This window comes from Manihot esculenta, chromosome 13 (genome assembly GCF_001659605.2).
Source record: "Manihot esculenta cultivar AM560-2 chromosome 13, M.esculenta_v8, whole genome shotgun sequence".
Lineage (NCBI taxonomy): Eukaryota > Viridiplantae > Streptophyta > Magnoliopsida > Malpighiales > Euphorbiaceae > Manihot > Manihot esculenta.
Genome location: NC_035173.2, coordinates 1854145 through 1874389, shown reverse-complemented (window position 1 = coordinate 1874389; position 20245 = coordinate 1854145). Strand labels below are relative to the sequence as shown.

At 34.6% G+C, this 20245-nt stretch overlaps 2 protein-coding genes across 6 annotated transcripts; both read left to right on the top strand.

Moving 5' to 3' along the window:
- The first annotated feature begins 3592 nt into the window (after positions 1 to 3592).
- On the top strand, positions 3593 to 10259 carry LOC110629692. 3 transcript variants are annotated; one of them, XM_021776779.2, is made up of 7 exons: positions 3593 to 3745; positions 4373 to 4679; positions 4808 to 4916; positions 5251 to 5371; positions 5516 to 6244; positions 7153 to 9088; positions 9430 to 10259. In XM_021776779.2, the coding sequence occupies exons 2-7, from the start codon at positions 4484 to 4486 to the stop codon at positions 9849 to 9851; spliced, it is 3513 nt and encodes a 1170-aa protein (XP_021632471.1). In that variant the 5' UTR covers positions 3593 to 3745; positions 4373 to 4483; the 3' UTR covers positions 9852 to 10259. The 3 variants fall into 3 exon arrangements, with proteins under 3 accessions (XP_021632471.1, XP_021632470.1, XP_021632469.1); XM_021776778.2 differs by having other exon boundaries at positions 3604 to 4262; XM_021776777.2 differs by having other exon boundaries at positions 3604 to 4679.
- A 459-nt stretch (positions 10260 to 10718) lies between these two features.
- Positions 10719 to 20238, top strand: LOC110629556 (ATP-dependent DNA helicase Q-like 5). Of its 3 annotated transcripts, XM_021776583.2 has the most exons (20): positions 10721 to 11926; positions 12013 to 12066; positions 12249 to 12358; positions 12466 to 12678; positions 12769 to 12847; positions 13160 to 13213; positions 13312 to 13386; positions 13474 to 13527; positions 14526 to 14570; positions 14679 to 14773; positions 14848 to 14971; positions 15189 to 15287; positions 15659 to 15714; positions 15821 to 15923; positions 16228 to 16356; positions 16553 to 16722; positions 16881 to 16905; positions 16998 to 17113; positions 18013 to 18336; positions 18783 to 20238. In XM_021776583.2, exons 1-19 carry the CDS (start codon positions 10862 to 10864, stop codon positions 18098 to 18100), a joined length of 2754 nt encoding a protein of 917 aa, XP_021632275.1. In that variant the 5' UTR covers positions 10721 to 10861; the 3' UTR covers positions 18101 to 18336; positions 18783 to 20238. The 3 variants fall into 3 exon arrangements, with proteins under 3 accessions (XP_043805620.1, XP_021632275.1, XP_043805621.1); XM_043949685.1 differs by lacking the exon at positions 12013 to 12066 and having other exon boundaries at positions 10719 to 11926; XM_043949686.1 differs by lacking the exons at positions 13160 to 13213; positions 13312 to 13386; positions 13474 to 13527; positions 14526 to 14570.
- Positions 20239 to 20245: the final 7 nt, after the last annotated feature.

Here is a 20245-nt window from a genome sequence, read left to right as displayed (position 1 = left end):
TCGTTCTTCTAAACGATATCGTTTCATATTTTTTTTTAATTTAATATGATTTTTTGAGTTTTTTTTTTAAAAAAAAACATCCAACTTAATTTAAAAATATCCCTTAAATTTCTCTAAAAAAAATCATTTGGATATATATTATTTTATCTTTCATACACTTGGTTACATATCGTTCTCTAAATAAAGGTAATACGATTTTTTACTGCAACTCATATATGATTTGTAAAGTTAATTTTTTCTTTTTTCACTATAAATAAGAGAATGGAAAATTTGAATATTAAATTTAAAACCTCTTAAAATTGAACTATATAACTCAGCACTTTGATTTACTTGAAATTCAAAAATCCTCTTATTTTTAATTTCTCATCTATTTCTCTTAACTCTTTTCAGTTAAATTTTATTTCTCCATACAACTATCTTTCTTTTCTTACTATTTTTACTCGACGGAGCTAGTTGCTGGCAACATTTGAACTTTTAAATGCTCAATGCTTAACTATGCCATTAGGTCTTTTTATCCTAATTCTTTTAGAATTTGGCCGTCAAAACCCAGGTGGTAATCTGTTCTTATCCTGGAGTTTTTATGAAGCTATGAGAGAGAGAGGCAAATCTTTGGAGATGTACAATAGACAATAGAGAAGCAAAAGGAGGAAGATAAATGATGGAAACAGAAATAAATACTTTATATATGGATTAGATTTATTTGCAGAAAATAATTTATATTTATAAAATATTTTTCATAAAAAATATTTTATATGAAAAATATTCGAGAATATTTTTAATAAGATAATTTATTTTTTATTTTTTAATTTTAATTTTAAAAAATAAAATTTATTATCAATTTTATATGTAGCGATATTAATAAAAATTTTAATGTGTGAAAAATAATTTATTATTTTTAAAAGAATAAATTATTTTCTTAAAATAATTTAATTTTTTTAACCCATAAAATAAATTTTTATTAATATTAAAAAATATGAAAAATAGCCTTATTTAGAAATTTATAATAATTAATTAAATTTTGATTTTATAATATATACTATAATTAATTATATATAAATTTTTATATAAATATTTAACTTTTTTTGAATAAAATCTGAATGCTAGACTAATAGAGCCAAGTTATTTTTTAATCAAATGCATGATTCATTGCATTTTTGCAAGGTCTAAATAGACTAATCCAAAATATAAACAAGATATGTTCCCAATAGTAAGATATATAAGGTCATTCAGAAAGACTAATAAAAAAAAAAAAAGTCAGCGAAGTCGTCATTTCTCACATCTATCCATCAAGCACTCTCCCTCACAACAAAACAAACTCGATCACTTAATGAAAAATTCACAGAAAAAGTACCAAATCAAACAAAGACTAAAAAAAAATAATCAAATTGAAGTTAGAAAAGAGAAACCAATGAAAACAATTATGCACAAAAAAATATAATTTCTCTAAATCATTATATATTTCGCCGATCAAAATTCCTAGATAACAGATCAGTCTTTGACATTCTAAATTTCATATAGTCAATAAGCCATCTTAAGAAGTCAAATACAAAACTCCGACACCTATTATCACCAGTCCATATTCAATCTAACGAATATCAATCAAGCAAACTAGAGATAACATACAAACCCTAATATTTAATTGCCATAAATTAATCCTAAAATCAACGATTAGAAAGATGACAAGATAAGAAACAAATAACAATTCTAAAGTCAAGCCGATGATGAGGAGTAATGCAATGCTGAAGTCACGGCCACAAAACTAAAAGAACCTTCATCTAGCCAAAAAGTATGAAAATGTTCAAAAAACAAACCTAAATGGAAACCAACCGATGAACGCAAAGAGAAACACTCGTCAAAGAATTTTTTTTCATTTTGCCTTTAAAATTTTTCTTTCTCTCTTTCTTATCTCAAAACTTAATAAGAGTATATTTATCTGTTATCATGGGAGACAACAATAAAAATATTAATTCTTACACTTTTAAAATTTTGAAGGATATTTTAAAATAATTTATTTAATTAATAAATATTCTATAATGATTAAATAATAAGTATATTATATATATTTTTATAATATTTAATAAAAATATTAATTATATATTTTAATATATTTTTTAAAACTGATAAATTAATTAATAAGTATTTTTATATTAAATAGTAAAATTCAAAAAATAATCTGTTAGATTTTGAGATCCAACCAAAATTGAGGCCCGAAAGGAGAGCGAGAATCTAGGGGCACTCGTGCTGAGGAAACAGTTGGTTGAACTTTGACCAGTAAGATCTCTGAAAATGGTCATGTATCAGACAAATATTATTAAGACATCCTCGTCTTGGAAATGAAAAAATAAATCTTAAAAGCTAAATAATTGCACGTTTCTAACCGTTAGATCCCTATGATTTAACCAATGATCTGTGCCACGTGGCATGTAAGAAGACACACTTTCCAGCTATATATGCGCCACTAGTCTCTATTATTTGATCGTAGCTGACTTACTAGCCTTTTGTTATCGTTAACCCGATTGGAAACCCACGGTCCTCACGTGTGCTTAGCCCCAAAAGTGCTAAGAATTGGTCAAAAGTCTAAAACTGCGTCGTCTCACGCTGTTTCCGCAAATTATTTATAATTTTAAATTATTTCTTACTATAGCACTTTTGAAATTTTATATATTTTTAATAATAACCTTAAGAAACATAAATAACCATTTAAATTTTATTCAATAATTTTAAAAAATCTATTATAAAAGATTATTTCATTATAAATGTTTATTGTAATATAAAATAATATTAATTGCATTTACGCTAATATATAATAGATTTACGAAAATAGCTGTAAATTAAGTTGACACTTGATGTTAGCATATAATAAATAAAATTTTATTATTTTTTTTGTTAAAAAAATATATTATTTTTAATAAATATCTTACCTTAATTTGGAGAGTAGATGATGGGTCCCAATGGAGAGCAAGAATGAAAAGAGAAGCTATGATGGGCCAATGTAATATTGAAATGGACTTGTAACCAAATGTTGATCTTTATCCAAATTAATTATGTGTTAACAAATCACTAACACATCATTATTTAATATGACAACATAAAAACACAATTCTTATTAAACATTTAAAAAATAATAGTTTTCAAAAAATATTAAATATTTATCAAATTCATATAATATCAATTAAATTATACATAAATAAAAAAAAATAAAATATATAATTATCTATAGGTATTATTGAGATATTAAATTATCTATTTTTTAATAAGGAGCACGTGTTAAATCTTGTGAGTGAAATTAATTAATCAAATTAAATTAAATAGGTCTATTAAAAAATTTATTCTCAATGAAAAACAAAGATTCATTATTTATTATAAAATAATTGTTTGGATTATCTTTTAATTGCCACAATGCTTACAGATTTTTCTTTTCCCTAAATGTAGAAAGTTAAAATATGTCTCCACGATTTTTACAAAAAAAGAAAGACTTCTAGACTATAAATTCACAAATATATATATTTATCAAGTAATTTGTATATAAATTGTCAAAAAAAAAAAGAAAAAAGCAATTATTTCCTTCAAAATAATGAAAAACAAAAGAAAATTAGAAAAAAAAGGAAATATCACAGAGCAAAGAGAAAGTAAGCAACTGGGAAGGAAAAGAGAGGAAAAAAAAGGGAAAAACAATGAAAGCTTGCTACGGAGGAAAGAAGCAAATCTGAGCAGCTAGAAGAAAAGAAAAAGAAACGATAGAGAGGTTAGTTATGCAAATTTTCTTTGCAACTTTCTCTCATTGTATCGGAGGAGAGAGAAAACTAGAAACTTTACAACCTATCCTCTCCGATCTGCTTAATATTTTTCACTAAATTATCCCATTAAATGCTATAGATCCGAGCTTGGTACCCAACATTATTCGCATTGTTATTGGCATTTAAAGTTCTCCTGGTCTTCCAATTCGAGATCTTTTTTCGGATTAAACGAGCTTTCCATATATATTTGAAGAAATTTTTATTCGGGATTTTGGTTACTCAAGTCAAGCTGCTTTCACTGACTTCTAACGGCGGGTTGATTTGTTTTTGGAATTTTAAGCTTCATTGGAAGACCAAACAGCTAATAGAAGCTGTATTTGAGTAGGGGTGAGCGGTGAAATGTTATGGTTTGGTTCCAGAGTGATTAGGGTGATGGGAATTTAGGGTTTTTGGAGATTGTATTGCAAGGTGAAGGTTTGATTTCGTGCTTATTAGATATAGTTGTCAAACTTCCGCATTTGAATGGTACAGTTTATTTAGTTGTTGTGAATTATATCAGTATAGTTGCTGTGTCTTGGATTGCTGGAAGTCGGATTAAATTAATGGGGCTTTTGAAAACAACAATGTGAATGCAGTTGTATGCTATAGTTGGATGCAAGTGATGGGCAATTGGCTTTGGAAAAAGGGCTGTTTTAGTTGTGGGAGCAAGGAGAGGTTCAAGTGAGAAAGTTTAACTTGTAGTGGAGATGCCGCCTTCTCCAGCACTGAGATATTCTCCCGCGAGAGAGCCCAGAGCCGAGAACCATAGGCGAGGCCGCAGTCTTGAAGGTGGATTGCTCTTCAAGGAGAAAGATGATGACCTTGCTTTATTCAATGAAATGCAATCGAGAGAAAGAGATAATTTTTTGCTCCAGTCATCTGATGATTTTGAAGACACATTTTGTAATTTTCTGCACCAACCTCTTTGCTATAATCCATCTATCTTAGGTTTTGAATAAAAGTATTTGTTTTATGTTTCTTCTGGTTGATGACGTTGCTTTATGTTATTTTGTTGAAACTATTGCATACAGCCAAAAAGTTGAGGCACTTTTCAGATTTCAAGCTTGGAATCTCTATTCCTGTTCGGGGAGAAAATAGTGAACTGCTTAATGCGGATGGGGAGAAGAATGACTATGATTGGTGGGTTATGATTTTCTTCTGCTGATACTTTGTTAACTTGCCATTGTTAAGCACTGGCTTTATGACACCTTGCAAACCTTTTTGTTCAGAAATGTCAAGAAAGAAATATTTAAGTTTTACATGAGAAACGCATCTAATCCATGTATGTCTAAAGTATAATTTAAGTTTCATGCTGTAAATGCTGGAAATTCTATTTTCTTAATCAATTTCGGTTTGTTCAAGAGTCAAGCAAAATACTGATTTGACGAGAATTGAATTGCATTTAATCATTTGCATCGAGATTTTGGCCGGTATTAGTGATGACTGAATAATCTGTTGTTATTGATGTCTTAAGGTTGTTAACTCCTCCCGACACTCCACTTTTTCCTTCACTGGATGATGAGCCACCAGCAGTTAATGTTGCATCCAGGGGCAGACCTCGGAGTCAGCCTATCACTATATCAAGATCATCCACAGTAGGTTATTGGTCACTTTTATATAATGGAGCACAATTATGTTTACTTGTACACCCCTAAAGTTTTCTTTTAAAAAAAAAAAGGAAAGAACAAACTGCTTAAATGTTTTGGTTTTCCTGCAAATAAGAGTTCGTCCATATGCAGATGGAGAAGAGTTACAGAAGCAGTAGGGGCAGTGCAAGTCCAAATCGCTTGAGCCCATCACCGAGGTCCTGTAATAGTTCAATTCAGTCGAGGGGAAGGCCATCATCAGCATCTCATTCTAGCCCAACTCCCAGCCAACGACCTGCCAGTCCTTCACGTAGGCCTTCTCCTCCTCCAAGTAAAGCTTCACCACCTGGTCCAAGGTCTTCAACTCCAACCCCAAGGAGGACAAGCACAGGATCAGGAGGAAGGGGAGTTTCCCCTGTAAGGACAAGTAGAGGGAATTCTACTTCACCGAAAATAAGGGCATGGCAATCAAATATTCCTGGTTTCCCTTCTGAAGCACCACCTAATCTCCGCACTTCTCTGGCAGATCGACCAGCATCATACGTAAGGGGTTCTTCACCAGCATCTAGAAATGGTAGGGACTTGAGCTCAAAATTCAGACGGCAATCAATGTCTCCGACTGCTTCTAGAAGTGTGAGTTCATCACACAGTCAAGAGCGAGATCGGATTAGCTTACACAGTAGAGGGTCTGTTGTGTCATCTGGTGATGATGATGTGGACTCCGTGCAGTCGATTCGTGTTGGTAGTTTAGACCGCTTGGCTTCAAAGGCGGCCGACACGTTTTCAAATAATAGAGCTGTGGCATTTTCTAAGAAACCAACAAGAATAATATCTCCTAGTTCTGCTCCAAAAAGATCCTTTGATTCTGCTCTACGTCAAATGGTATTTTATTGTCTATTTCCTCTAAATTGCATTCTTTATAATAAGATTTTACAAGTATCTTCTTGAAATATCAAAAAAAAAAAAAAAGTAAAGAGTTGGTTAATATACGTGCCTTCTGGGGTTAAAGGCAATCATATGATTCTGAGCAAAACTCTGAATTCTAAGTAGTTCACTTGTTTCTTTTTTTTATATTGCTTCACTTTTCTGTCTCACAATTATTGAATTATACACTGCTTTTGGGGCAAAATACACCATGCTCTAACTTCAGAAAAATAATGGACATCCTAATTGAAAGTTGGTTAGCACTTGGTTTTCTTCAGTCATTCCTGCACTTCTCCTCCATGACATGAAACTCAAAATTTTCTTATGGTGGATAAATATATTCAATTTTGTCATAAATGCCATTACTTTTACCTACATTAGAAGCTAAAATATGTAACAGCATAGTGCTTAGTGTACTACCCTGCTATCCTACTATTAAGAAGTCAATTATAGCACCTAAAGTCACAAGGAATTCAGCTGTAATTTCTGAAAGCATGTGGGAGGCCCTTGTTAGTCAACTAATCAGGCTCAATTAGAATCTCCAACACCGCCGCCCTACCCCCCCGCGTCTCTAAAATAAAGCATAAAATAGCTGTTTGTCCTCTTCATGAGTAATATTGAACAAATATGGTTTTCTATGAAAGAAAAGAAATTTGTTGAACTATATAATGAAAGAATTTATAAGAGCGAGCTAGCTTTATCCATATTGGAGTAGTGTTTAAATGTGAAGAGGTTTTCTAATTTGTCAGAAACATGTGGTCTATGGTTCTTTGTGCAAATTAGATTAAAAACGTTTAGGAGATTTGTCACATGTCTGCAGAGGTATTAATGCACAGATCCTTTATCTTGATCAATTTTTTGCGTAGGATCATAGAAAGAGTCCTCAGAACATGTTCAGACCACTCTTATCTAGTGTGCCCAGTTCTACCTTCTATGTTGCAAAAGCAAATTCTGCACGTCGTTCTTTGATGTCTAGGAATTCTTCAGTTACAACCAGCAGCAATGCAAGTTCTGATCAAGGTATGAGCATTGCACCTTATATTGAAGGAAGTGACCCCCACCAGGAAGACATGGCAATGGAAAGTGAAAAAACAAGATATTCTGATGCTCGGGAAGAAGTATTTGCCTTTGATAAGGATGATACATTAAATAAGGATGTCAGGCATGATGCAGATGATGGTTCATCCTTTCAGGTTGGTGATGTTGACAGAACTCCTGCCACTGAATGTGAACCTAATGACTCTGAAGAGAACAGTCACCACGAAATTGATATGGAAATGGGTTGTGCTTCGGAATCTTTATGTGTCAAAGCTGATCTTTTAGAAGTTGATAGTAGTGAAAACGCAAAAGTTTGTTCTAAATGTGGTCGCAAGTTTGATGCCATTGAAATGATAGAAAAGGACATAAATCTATGTCCAGATTGCAGTGGACAAAACAATCTTGTGGCAGCCACCTGTCTGGAGACAGAAATAGTAGCTCCTGAGAACTCCCCCCTATTGTCCATGAATATTTCTGAAGAGCACAAACCATTTGATGGGCTGGAGACACAGGTGGCCATACTTAAGTCGCGATTACAAGTCCATGATGAGGTAGAGTCGAGGGTTATTCAGGGAGGAGATGATTTTAACCACAGCCAAGCTCTATGCCACGAACAAAGCCATACTTCCTCCCAAGAAAGTTGCCTTGCTAGAACACTGGTGGAGGGAGATGAGCAGAGGATTGCTAGCCAGCATAGAGCTGTGCAACCAGCTGGTAGTTATAGACAACCTGATACTGACTCTGAAGCTCAGCAGTTGCTGCACTCTAGTGACCATCGAAGTCTGAAGGTGGATGTCTCAGAAGGTGCTGGCATTTCTTTACTGCTTAAGAGGTCAAGCAGCATCAAAGGGCCAGTTGTTCAAGCCAGGAGTTTTACTGCCTCTACCATCACTTACGATGATTTCTCTTATTCTCGAGATGGTGCAAACAGTTTGAGAAGCTCCTTTGGACATGGCAGTACCTCTGCTTCATCCTCTATTGACTTCAGCTCAGGCAGGCAAGTCGAAAATCGTGTTCAACGGCAGTTAAGTGGTAGGAAATCTGACATGGAGAACTACAGATACGACACAAACAATAGACCTCAAAGCACCGGGTCATCTTTGCCTGGAACTGCAAACCACACTTACCATGCTTTAGGTCTTGCAACAAGCACCCATGAAGAGAACAGTGAGGCTTTTGTTGGAGATATGAAGCATGATGGAATAGAAGGAGCAGTAGTTCCTGACGAGGGTTCATGTGCTTCTAATGCGTCTTTTATTGGGGCAGTAGTTCCTGACAAGGATTCATGTGATCATAGTGAGAGTAATAGAATAATGGGTGCATCTACCTTGGGTTTGTCCTGCCATGCAGTTGGTGTTCAGTTTGAGGAGAATTCGGTATCATCAATTCCAAATTATGAAGACTATCATCTTCATGGAAATGAAGGGGATTTGCCAAACAATACAAGCAGTGTCTCAGACACAGAAGCATCAGTTGTTCGTCCAGATCCTCCTGTTGAAATGGAACATACCATGTTGAGCTCTAGTTTCGATGGACGGAATGATATTGTGGTTGCTGCTCATAGTTCTTTGGCCTCAATATCTGAGATAGAAATTGAGAACAATTGCCAAAGCTCCCCTGGCTCAGAGAATGATGATGTCTGTACGAATTCAAAGAGTAGTATAAATGAACTTCAGGATGTTTCAGTCCCCACACCTTCAGACAAGGAGATGTCTGCTTCTGTTCTGGAGCACGGCAACTCAGATGACTCACATGGTATATTGGGTATGTTCATCCTAGCATTATTAATTTTATAGATATTATATCTTTTCGTTGCATGGACTACCATAACTTGAACACGATCCTCTTCTCGAAGATAAAGGCAATATATTTGCGATATATTTTTCTTGATTTATATGCAGTCTCTTTTTTAACCTTTTTTTTTTATTGAATTCTTATCCAATGAGAATACTTTGTTGTCATGTGTTTGCGCTTGTAAAGCTACAACATCAAATGTCTGTTTTGGAGATTTATAAAATAATGCTTTATGGTTTCCATGTGCTTGCAACATATTTGACATGTAACTAGTACTATCTAATTTGATTCGCATTCGTTGCTTGTGGCAGAGGATTCAACTGTAAAGGTTTGGGGAGAAAGCAAGGTAAGAAGCCTAACCCTTGAAGAAGCAACAGATACAATTCTGTTCTGTAGCTCAATTGTACATGATCTGGCCTATCGAGCTGCAACTCTAGCCATTGAAAAAGAAGATTCCGTCCCTCTTGAAGGTTCTCGGCCGACAGTTACAGTTCTGGGAAAATCCACTGCAGACAGAAAGGATTCACGCAGCAGAACTACAGGGAAACGCGCTTCAAAATCGATGAAAGCCAGACAAAAACAGATGGAATTGGACATAAAATCCCCTTCTACCAAGACCGAGAATGATGAAAATGCAAATGAATCTACAGTGCGTAATGTTGGCCTTCCTAATAACATTGACAGTACAAAGCCTCCAAAGCTGGAATCCAAGTGCAATTGCACAATAATGTGAAAGTTTTTCATTCAATCCGTGCCAACGGTGCCCACCACGAAAATCTTCTACTCCGGCCATATTGAGAAGTTGCTGAGTGCTTGTATGTTAATGGTTTTTTTTTTTTTGCTGTGTTTGAAGGGCTGTTTAGATTATTGCCAACTGGTTTCTGTTGGTTCCAATTTATTTGTAAGAAAACACCACAATGCATTGGTGATATAATTGTAAAGTTTTTATTTTGTAATTAGGTTGGTATTAGTGAAGGGGCATTGGAGATTTGTGGTTGTTCTGCTCCAGTGGCCACATTCTAGGTAGTTACTCCCCACTTGATTCAAGCCATTGGTTAGAGTCTTAGAGAGAAGTGTGAATTTAAACCCAGCCATTCATATTCTTAAGATTGTTAAAAGGTATAGCTTTGATTTTGCTCCATTTGCTTGTCCTTTATCCATTTCTAAGTTAGCAAAAAGGGAAGGAGTGCTTTCAAGTTTTATCCATCAAAGACCCAAAAAAATGGCAGAAGATTATCATTACTTCTCTCTCTCTCAATTTTAGATCCTACAAAAGTTGTAAATTGCATATAAATTGTCCCGTATTCAAAATTTACTTAATTGATTAATTTAGATTCATGGCAGATAGATTTATTAATTTAGATTCATACCAGACAGATCTATTTAGGAGCATAAAATGATTCCTTTCAAATTTTAAAGTTGCTTGATTCAAACTTGAAATTTCTAATTAAAGGCTATCTCATTTTATTTCTTCTTTTTTTTGTGTATATTTATAAAATAATTTAATCAAATACACATTATTTAATGTTCACTCATTCGGCCCATCCAGGCTGGGCTTAAGCCCAAATTAAACGACCCAGCCACACAAATTAGCCTTCTTTGAAGTCATTTTGAGATAGTCGAAGGGTACATCAGACTTTTGAAGAGGTTAAAACGTGATCGATAATATATTTGGCGGGAAAATCTGGAGTATAAAGCCATGCCGTCTGTTTTTCCCTCCAGAAATCCGGTCGTCCTCGCCAGATGGAATCCGATTCGGATTCCGACGGATCGCACATTTCTGCCACCCCTCCAAGAAACTCAAAACCACCAACACTACCACCTCCTCCTCCACCACAGCCACTTCCACAGGCTCTATCCTCCTCTCACAGATCCAGAACCAGGGCTCAAACCTCCTTCGGCGCAGAAAACCCCCCAAAATCATTAACCAAATCACCTCCAAAACCCACTCAGGATGAACCTGCACCTAACTTCTCTCCTTTATCTACTCTCCCCTTCCAGATCCGTCGTCCGTTCATTCAGAACCGTCCCACAGTGCCCATTTCCCTTTCCATCGAAACCCTTCCTGCAGGCTACTTCTCAAAATCAGCTTCCTTCTCCAAAATCCATAGACCCTCTCTAAATTTCGAGAGCACTGAAAACGACTGTGGCCCTCCAAAATCTGCCGGAGCTAATTCTACTGATTGTGTATCGCAAGGAAACAAACCCAACTCATTTAAGAAGCATCCTAATTTGATAGGAACTAATGCGCCTTTGCCCCCTGCAAAATTGCGCAAGTGCAGTGCCAGTGAAGGTAATTTTGTTAAGCTAAATATGAATCGAAGTAAACGCAAGTTCATGAACAAAAAAGCCACAAGGAAAACTGGGTATGGATCAAGCGGCTTCAAATCTTATAGAAGAAGCAAACGAAAACAGAAAGCACAAAGCGATGCCGATCAAGAGGATGGTTTAATATGTGAAATTACGGAGAAGAAGCCGAAGCGGGCTAAGGGAAGCGAGTTAATTGAGGAGGCAGTTTTGGCAGCTCAAAATAACGCGTCAGATGAAAATTTGGTGAGGCTGTTGAATGTGATGTATGGATTTGATTCATTTAGAGATGGGCAACTGGAAGCAATTAAGATGGTGCTGGATGGGAAGTCGACCATGCTCGTTTTGCCTACTGGTGCTGGTAAATCGCTGTGTTATCAGATACCCGCGATGCTTTTGCAAGGAATTACACTGGTCGTGAGTCCATTAGTGGCGTTGATGATTGATCAGTTGAAACAGCTGCCTCCAGAGCTTCAGGGTGGCCTTCTGAGTAGCAGTCAGGTTATTTCATGCTTTATTCTCTCTCTTTTATATTTTTATGTAATTTGGCTGTGGTTGATTTTTTTTTCCAAATAAATATGAGCTAGACATCCCAAGAAGCTGCTGAAACATTTAGGCTAGTCAAAGAAGGGGCCATAAAGGTGAGTTTAATTCCAATTCAAATGCAATTTAATCATCATTAACTTTTGTATATGCCTAGCAATTGCATTAATGTTTTAGGTTTTGTTCATTATTAGCAACCTTCATATTTTTAGATAATTTTCTTTCTTTAGGCAACTAAAGCATTATTGTTATGGCTAACTTTTTCTGGCCTAAATATCAGGTGCTTTTTATTTCCCCAGAGAGGTTTTTAAACGCGGAATTCTTGTCAAATTTTTCTTCGATTTCTATATCACTACTTGTGGTAGATGAAGCTCACTGTATTTCTGAATGGTAAGTTACTATTTTGCATCTTTTATTTTGTCTTTCCTAGCAACTCTTCTTGATTTCTAGGCTTGAGGAAAAAAAAAAACTTATTCACATGATCAACATATCCACAGGTCACATAATTTCAGGCCCTCGTTCATGAGGCTTAGGGCACCTCTACTTCGTGCTAGACTCAATGTTCAATGCTTTCTGGCAATGACTGCAACAGCCACTAGTACAACTTTGAATGCTGTAATGTCCGCATTAGAGATTTCTTCTGCTAATCTTATTCAAAAACCCCACTTGAGAGACAATCTACAACTGTCAGTGTCATTGAGTGGAAATAGGTAAGTTCAGATGTTTCCTTTTTACTTGCGATTTTTTCTTCTTTAATTAATATTTTTACTGAATATTGGTCTATGCCTTGAATACAATAGAATGAAAGATTTGCTGAGATTGATCAAATCTTCTCCCTTTATGGAAGTCCAAAGCATCATCATATACTGCAAATTCCAGGTATCCACGGTATCATATGTTTAAAATATTTATTTCTAATGCTTTGTTTAAATGATTCTGTAACTCATATGCTGTAGAGCTTAGGCCATAGTTCTGTAGGAACGTTCAACCATTTTCTGATTGCTAAAAATTTTTCACTAGTTCACAATTCATCTAGGTACTATAAAAGGAATAAAATATTGTTAAATTCTAAAGATTGTCAATAAAATGTTGAAAATGATATATTATATGTTTATAGTATTATGCATAATACATGTTAAATTTGCAATAGTATTCGGCAAAATTAACCATTGCACGATAATATTTTTGCAGTCTGAAACTGATATAGTAAGCAGATACTTGTGTGATAACAATATCTCTTCAAAGGTTAGTGCTATGGCTATCAGTTGTATATTGGATACTCTCTTCATTTAATTTGTTGTGAGATTCTAGATCTGACAATGTCAAGTTGATTTTATAACCAGAGCTACCACAGTGCTATCTCTTCTAAGGATCGCAGCCGTATACAAGAGTTATTCTGTTCTAACAAAATTAGAGTGGTGAGAAGAGTCTTTTTCTATTTGTAAACTATGTTTTATAAAATATAATGGAGAGTAAATGTGTTGACTTGAATGTGTAAATGGAAGGTTGTTGCAACTGTGGCATTTGGAATGGGGCTTGACAAGAGTGACGTTGGAGCTGTAAGAACACAACCTCCTCTGACTTCATGGTTTATCTGCATTCATGTTAACTACTCCCAATTTTTGGTGTAGTGTTGAAGTAGATCATCCAGGTTTCATAGTGATAATATGGTATATCTCAATGTTGGCTTGGGCTGCTCAATATTCATGTAGTGTATCCATAGCATTGTGTTAAAACCTGGCATAGGAAGCCCTAATTTCAGGGTTTCCCCTTCTCCTAATTGAGAAGAGAAGAGAAATTGCAGAGAAAGAAGAAAGAATAAGAAAGGAAGTGAATTAAAGATGAGAAGCTTCAAGAAGAATAGTAGAATTGTTATTGATTTCAGATTTGCCTCTCTGTTAAGATATACTCTCTTTTATACTCTCCTAGCTAGAGTAACTTCCTTTGACTTTATCCTAAACACCTGTAACCAGAATACAACTGCCTAACTACTTATATCCCTCCAGAAACTATCCTCTGTTGGCTCCAACTCTATTTTTATTTCTTTTTGCTCAGCTCAGTTAATTAGCCCTTCTGTTGTCTATCTACTATTCTACTTACATCAATATCTTTATGATGCTTCAGTCCACCCTGCACACCATAGATAAAAATTGAATGTCTATTTTATATTAAGCCCATTTTTGGACTGTGGGCATGAAAACTGCAGTTCCTGAACCAGTGGTGAGGCCTTCTGTGGCAACTTAGCTGCTGGATTTCAGAGATTAACTAAATCACTTATAGTATGAGGTTGCATTTTGAGTGAAAATGTGATTATTTTCAAATCAGGGATTTTTTTTTTTTTTGAAATGGGAACCGGGGATTAGGGGAGTAGAACCTGAGATATCTCGGATTTACTCAGATGCACTTACCACTAGGCTACGCCCCAGAGTGCCAAATTAGGGATTTAAAAGTTTACATTTAAGAGTGTCCTTGGAGGACTATCTTTTATCACCATATTCACGCATATCCTTTGTTGCCATCTCATAGATATCGGACTCTTTGATTGCATCTCTTTTAGGTAATTCATTATAGTCTGCCAGAAAGCTTGGAAGAGTACGTTCAGGTAGAAACTGTTCTAACCATTTTTTAATGCTAGGAGAGTTTTTTGTATGATGGAGTTTACTTAATGATACTTACCTGCTTTTGTTATTACTTTTATTTGCCTTTTTAGGAGATTGGACGTGCTGGACGGGATGGAAGGCTGTCCTACTGCCATCTCTTTTTTGATGATACCACTTACTACAAGCTTCGAAGTCTTTCACACAGGTGATTGTATATGAATTAGTATTGCATTTCATAATTCAAAGACCTGAAATTTATCTGTGACATTGTATTCTCAGTGAAGGGGTAGATGAATATGCTGTAAGCAAGTTCCTCTGTCAAGTCTTTACCAATGGCAAGCATGGGAAAATTTGTTCACTAATCAAAGAATCTGCTTCCCGTGAATTTGATATGAAAGAAGAGGTTTTTCCCATGTACTATTGCTGCATCAATTCTCAGAAAAGAATTTTAATAGAAGCCATTAATTTCGATGAATTATCAGCAAATTTAATGGCATCTTGGCCAACTTACATAGGAACATGTTATCGCTCAAACTATGAATAGAAATGAAGCTCTTTTCGTATTTCCTCTTGGCACATATTTTTTTTGTTAAAGAGAGGTAGGTCTTTGACCCTGGCAGGTCATGCTCACACTTCTAACACAGTTGGAGTTGGGTGAAGTGCAATACTTGCATCTGCTTCCAGAGCTGAATGTAACTTGCTCCTTGAATTTCTATAAGGTTGGTTCTAAATGCATTTTAAGTTGTATCTATTTACCTTGGACTTAAATTCTTCTTCCTTGATAGATCTAGCAGCATAGCAGGTTATAGTTGGTAGTTTGCTGAAGTCCCGGTTGTTCTTTGGCAACAAAATTAAAGCTTTGCAAAAGCATACAAGCATTGCCACTTAAATCTGTTGTCCATCAGTTTCATTGAGTTCCCTCGTATGAAAAGAAAATATTTACAGATCTAGTACCAAAGAATTTCACCACCATATACATTATTGTTTCAATATGTCAAGGGAGTAAATTACAGTTTTTGAACAACTCATGGAAACTTGCATATTGTTATTTCACGATACCCATCAACTGATGCTTGAGATGTAAATGCAGACTACTCCAGTGCTGCTGGCAGACAAGGATATTGTAGTTTCAGCAATCCTTAAAAAGTAGGCATAGCTTATGATATCTTACCAGTTAATATGAAGTAGTGATGTTGCATCACTTCAATGTGAAAACTTTTGGTGCAATGACTTTTGCTCAATCATTTTTCAGGTCTGAAACAAGACAAGGGCAATACGTGTTTGATCTGCCTACTGTTTCCAACAGCATTGGGTTTACAACTATTGATCTATTAAATCATATACAGAATCTAAAGGTTTGGAATTTTGAAAGAAAAACATACTTTCATTTCCTCTTAGTCACTCAGGGTTATGCTTACTATGGTTGGCAGGAATTGTAATGAGCATATTTGACAACTAGCTGCGCATTAGGATTCACCTTTCATAATTACTTAGGTTTGGTTTATGAAGCTGGAATGCTTACTTCTTGAGAAATGAATTTTAATAAGGCACACAAAAAATTTTGGCATTTTAATTTTTGTAGTACAGAGAATGCTATTGTTTTTACAGAAAAGTAACTATATAACTCTCTTTTTTGTCTTGTTTTTGGGATTGTTTCAGTTGAAGGGAGAAATAACATATGAGGTTAACAATCCAGCCTATTGTTATTCAATAGTGAAGGTACCCGAGGATTTTTGCTCTCTCTCGGCTCACCTTACAAGATGGTTATCAGAAGTTGAACGTTTAAAGGTGACTGGTTCTTATTTAATTGATTTGTAATATGTTTCTTAGTTGATATATATACTCCAAAATATGATAGCATTGAACTTTAAACTCATCATTAGATCATGGCATTATCGTCCATGTTCATGAACCAGTTGACTGGATAATTCTATTTTCCCCCAGTTTTATGTATGATATCAATGTAGTTCATTTCTAAAACCAGGTGCAAAAATTGGATGCAATGTTTAATGCTGCAGTCTTTGCTGTGAATGATTGTAAAAAGATGCAAGGCTGCAGTGACTCCCAGCACACACATTGCTTGCAAAGAAAGATTTTGGATTACTTTAGGGAAGATGGCCAATGTGACATCTCAAATCCAATGCATAAAAGCAGGTTGGTTAGGGTCCTTGCCTTCAATAGGATGAACTGATTGCAAAACATAGATCTTATGTAGTTAAAATCTAAAATCTAACTATTTACGCTACTTACCATGTGCATGATTTTTTATGCGAGTATTAATGTCATTGTATTATTCATATTTGTATTTGCAGCCCATTTTTGCGAGCAGATATAAAGGTGAGAATTCACTCAGATTTGTTCATATTTCTACTCAAGGTAACTAAAAATGGTTATTGGTGTTAAATCTTCTACTTCTCTTTGGCATACAGGTTTTTTTGCAGAGTAACTCACAGGCCAAATTTACCCCCCGCGCCATTGCTAGAATAATGCATGGCATTCCCAGCCCAGCCTACCCATCTACAACTTGGTCTAAGACTCATTTCTGGTATCTTAGAAATTCAACTACTTCATGTTTCGTGCTAGTAATTTGAATAATTATTTAGCTCTGTACTGTTAATCCTTAGACTAGAATAAAATTACATATATGTAATATTATAATCTATGGGATATTGACATTTTTAATGCCTAAATTTTTTGAAATTTTTGTTCTCTGGTTGAGTTTTTATACTGTTCCTGTGATCGAAAATGTTATAATGGGTTAAAAATAAGTTGAAATGAAGTTATTTGAAATAAAAAATTATTAAAAACCAATATCCCTTTCAAGTCTTTGTCTGTCTAAATATGATATTTCTGTGTTTACTTGCCTCATTAATCAACTGTTTTAATTCAAAAAGTAATCATGTGTAATCATATGACACCCCTACCCTGCTACCCGTTTCCTTCTCTTCTTCCCATCCTCTCTTTGCTTTCTTGCTCTTTTGCGTCCTAAATCATAATCTCATTTTCCTTTATGTCTAATAAGATAATGTTTCTTATTAGTTAAATATTTATTGAAAAAGACTAATTAAAATAAGTTCATAAAAAATTTGAGGTTTAGGTTAAGCGAAGGAAAGAGGAGAGGTTGGGGAGAAGGTGAGGGGAACGCCTTTTGTTTTTGGAATTAACATGGTAATATCTAGTCATGTGGTAAGTTTAGTCAAATTTTATGTTACTTTGCAAAGTAAGAAATTTTTAGCATCCATTCACTTGGTTGAAAAAAAAAAGTAGACAGATAAAATATCCAAAAGTTTAGACACTCATATGTCATTCTCCCTTGGGGATTTTGAATTAGCTTCTACATATATTTGTGGAATTGCTTATCTCGGGGTTTTAAACCCCAATATGTAGCAGAGAAAAAAAAATTGCCTTGGCAGGTCTGAGCTGTTTGCTAATTTCAAATTGTAGGGGAAGGTATACGCAGATAGACTTCCAAGTGGTTATGGAAGCTGCAAAGGCAGAATTGATGAATTTTGTGGGGAAAAATGCGTTATAGCTTTCCACTATCAAACAAAATGATCTGCTAGAGTGGAGATGTACTGAAGGATGTCGGATTTATCATCAGCTAATCAGATGGCTTGCTCTTCCTAAGCTGGTTTTCAGCTAATGAAAAGCAGTATTGATTGGGAACTGAATCTACAGCTTACAAAAGGAGATGCATCCTTAAGTCTGTATATGGCAACACAAATGACTTCAGAAATCAAATTAGAATGGCTATAAAGTTTATCGAAGGTGAGTTCTTTCTTTCTTCATTTAACTTTTTCATCGAGGCTTCCCCAAGGAAGCTTTTAATTTGATTCTAACGAAGCATAGACATATTCCTTGGAACATTGAATAGGAATGCAAAAATGTTGACAACTAGAGAAGTTTATTTTGTTGCTGCACCTCTGAATTCTTTGTTTAAACCAATTATTTTTGTTCTTTAGATAAGATTTAATTCTCAGAAAAACTTGAAGATGATAATAGCAATCTCAGTATTAGGATCAGTGTATGTGTAAGCTCTCTTATTAGTGTTGCATGTGATGTTCTTTTGTGAAATGCTTTTTGTGAGCTCTTGCCCTCATTAAATTAAAAGCAAAAAAAATTGATTAATGAATGATGTGTAGTTTAATATTGACTGGGCAGTGAGCACATGTTATGTTGTGGTTGAATTGATGTAGTGCACCCACCAATTGCAGGGTGAAGTCCTAGGCCGTTGTTGTGTTGCCACTGGCCTCATGCATTTCCCACTTGGCGACAAATACAAAGCCAAAAAGTGGTAGACCAGACAGGGAATTCTCCAGTTCCTATGCAGTTGTTTGATTTTATTTTTTATTTTATTTGATTGTTATTATTATTAAACGTTAACTTAGAAACTTAGATGTATAGATAGTGATGTTTTAGCACAGAAAGTACAAGCTAAAAGAATCTGGATAATGCCATTATGCTATTATTTATTTAAAAAAAAAACAGAAAATAATAAAAAAAGGTGGTACTGTGAATCAAGTTAACAAGGGTATTAAACAATATAATAAAAAAGGTACTGAAGAGTTGTATACGCAAGGGGATGTTGTAGAGTGCAGAAATTCCTCGTATTAAAACAGAAGAAAGGTAAAACATAAAACTTTTTAGAACTTGGCCGCATGGCAATTCTTTCTTTCCAATAAGAAGTTAAGTTCCAAGACCGTGTTTGGCCCAGTGAAAGAGGGAACACCTTTAGAGGATAATGATTTCATCTTTTCTTTTTCTGTGTAATTAATGTCATTATAGTTTCCCTTTTTATTTTGGTCGAGGAAATTATAATTTCTGAAATACTAGCAAGCTTTTGGCTGCACTGTGTAATTGAATGGGTTCTGAGTTCTAAATGATTGACAAATTCTTCTAATGCTTTTCGTTTTGTTTGTGGGCATTACTGGTCAAATTTGCTTCAATGGTCACAATTGTACTGGACACCTTTTTTTTTTAATAATTATTATTCAATGTTATTTATTTACAATACATGCATGTTAAACATTAAATTATAATAATATTGATTTGACCATAAATTCATTCTATAAGAAAATGATTTAAATAAGTTTTATAAAATCATATAAAATATTTATTTTTTATAAAATTAAAATAATTTAACCCTTCCATTTCAAATAAAAAATATTTAAAAAATCAATTGAATAGAAGTTTTACAAAACTTTTCATTACAAATTGATGGATTGTGTACAATAATATTACATAAAATATTCGCATTAAAGTTATACAAAATTTTAAAAAGAAGATCCGAGCTATCAGAGTCAGGTAGCTCCTAAAAGAAAGAATATTAAATATTTGAAAAATGAAAAGAAAATATATCCAATCCAAATAGGGAGTGATAGGGGGGGCATATTCGAGAAATGAATTTGAAGGAAGGGGCATATTCAGTTAAGGGGTAGAGAGAGAGAGAGAGAGAGAGAGAAAGCAAAGACCGTTAGTTAAATGAAAGACGTTGAATGAAGAAATAAACCATACCAAACAAAAAAACGAAGATGCCACCAAGCAAGAACCTGCCTTTATAATTCCTATTGCCCCTCGTTTCTTCTCCTTTTCAACCAAACACCTTCCCCCTTATAAACGCCCTTAAGCTCCCTTCCAACGAAAACCCAGCCCCTCCTCCAGACGCCCAAAGAAAAAA

What these genes read in the sequence shown, in the direction of transcription:
- LOC110629692 (XM_021776779.2), top strand. Translation starts at nt 4,484, where the DNA reads ATGCCGCCTTCTCCAGCACTGAGATATTCTCCCGCGAGAGAGCCCAGA. An exon ending in TGATTTTGAAGACACATTTT is followed by an intron (nt 4,680 to 4,807) that starts GTAATTTTCTGC and finishes TATTGCATACAG; the next exon opens with CCAAAAAGTTGAGGCACTTT. An exon ending in TGACTCACATGGTATATTGG is followed by an intron (nt 9,089 to 9,429) that starts GTATGTTCATCC and finishes TGCTTGTGGCAG; the next exon opens with AGGATTCAACTGTAAAGGTT.
- LOC110629556 (XM_021776583.2), top strand. Translation starts at nt 10,862, where the DNA reads ATGGAATCCGATTCGGATTCCGACGGATCGCACATTTCTGCCACCCCT. An exon ending in GCTCACTGTATTTCTGAATG is followed by an intron (nt 12,359 to 12,465) that starts GTAAGTTACTAT and finishes ACATATCCACAG; the next exon opens with GTCACATAATTTCAGGCCCT. An exon ending in ACAAGAGTGACGTTGGAGCT is followed by an intron (nt 13,528 to 14,525) that starts GTAAGAACACAA and finishes CATCTCTTTTAG; the next exon opens with GTAATTCATTATAGTCTGCC.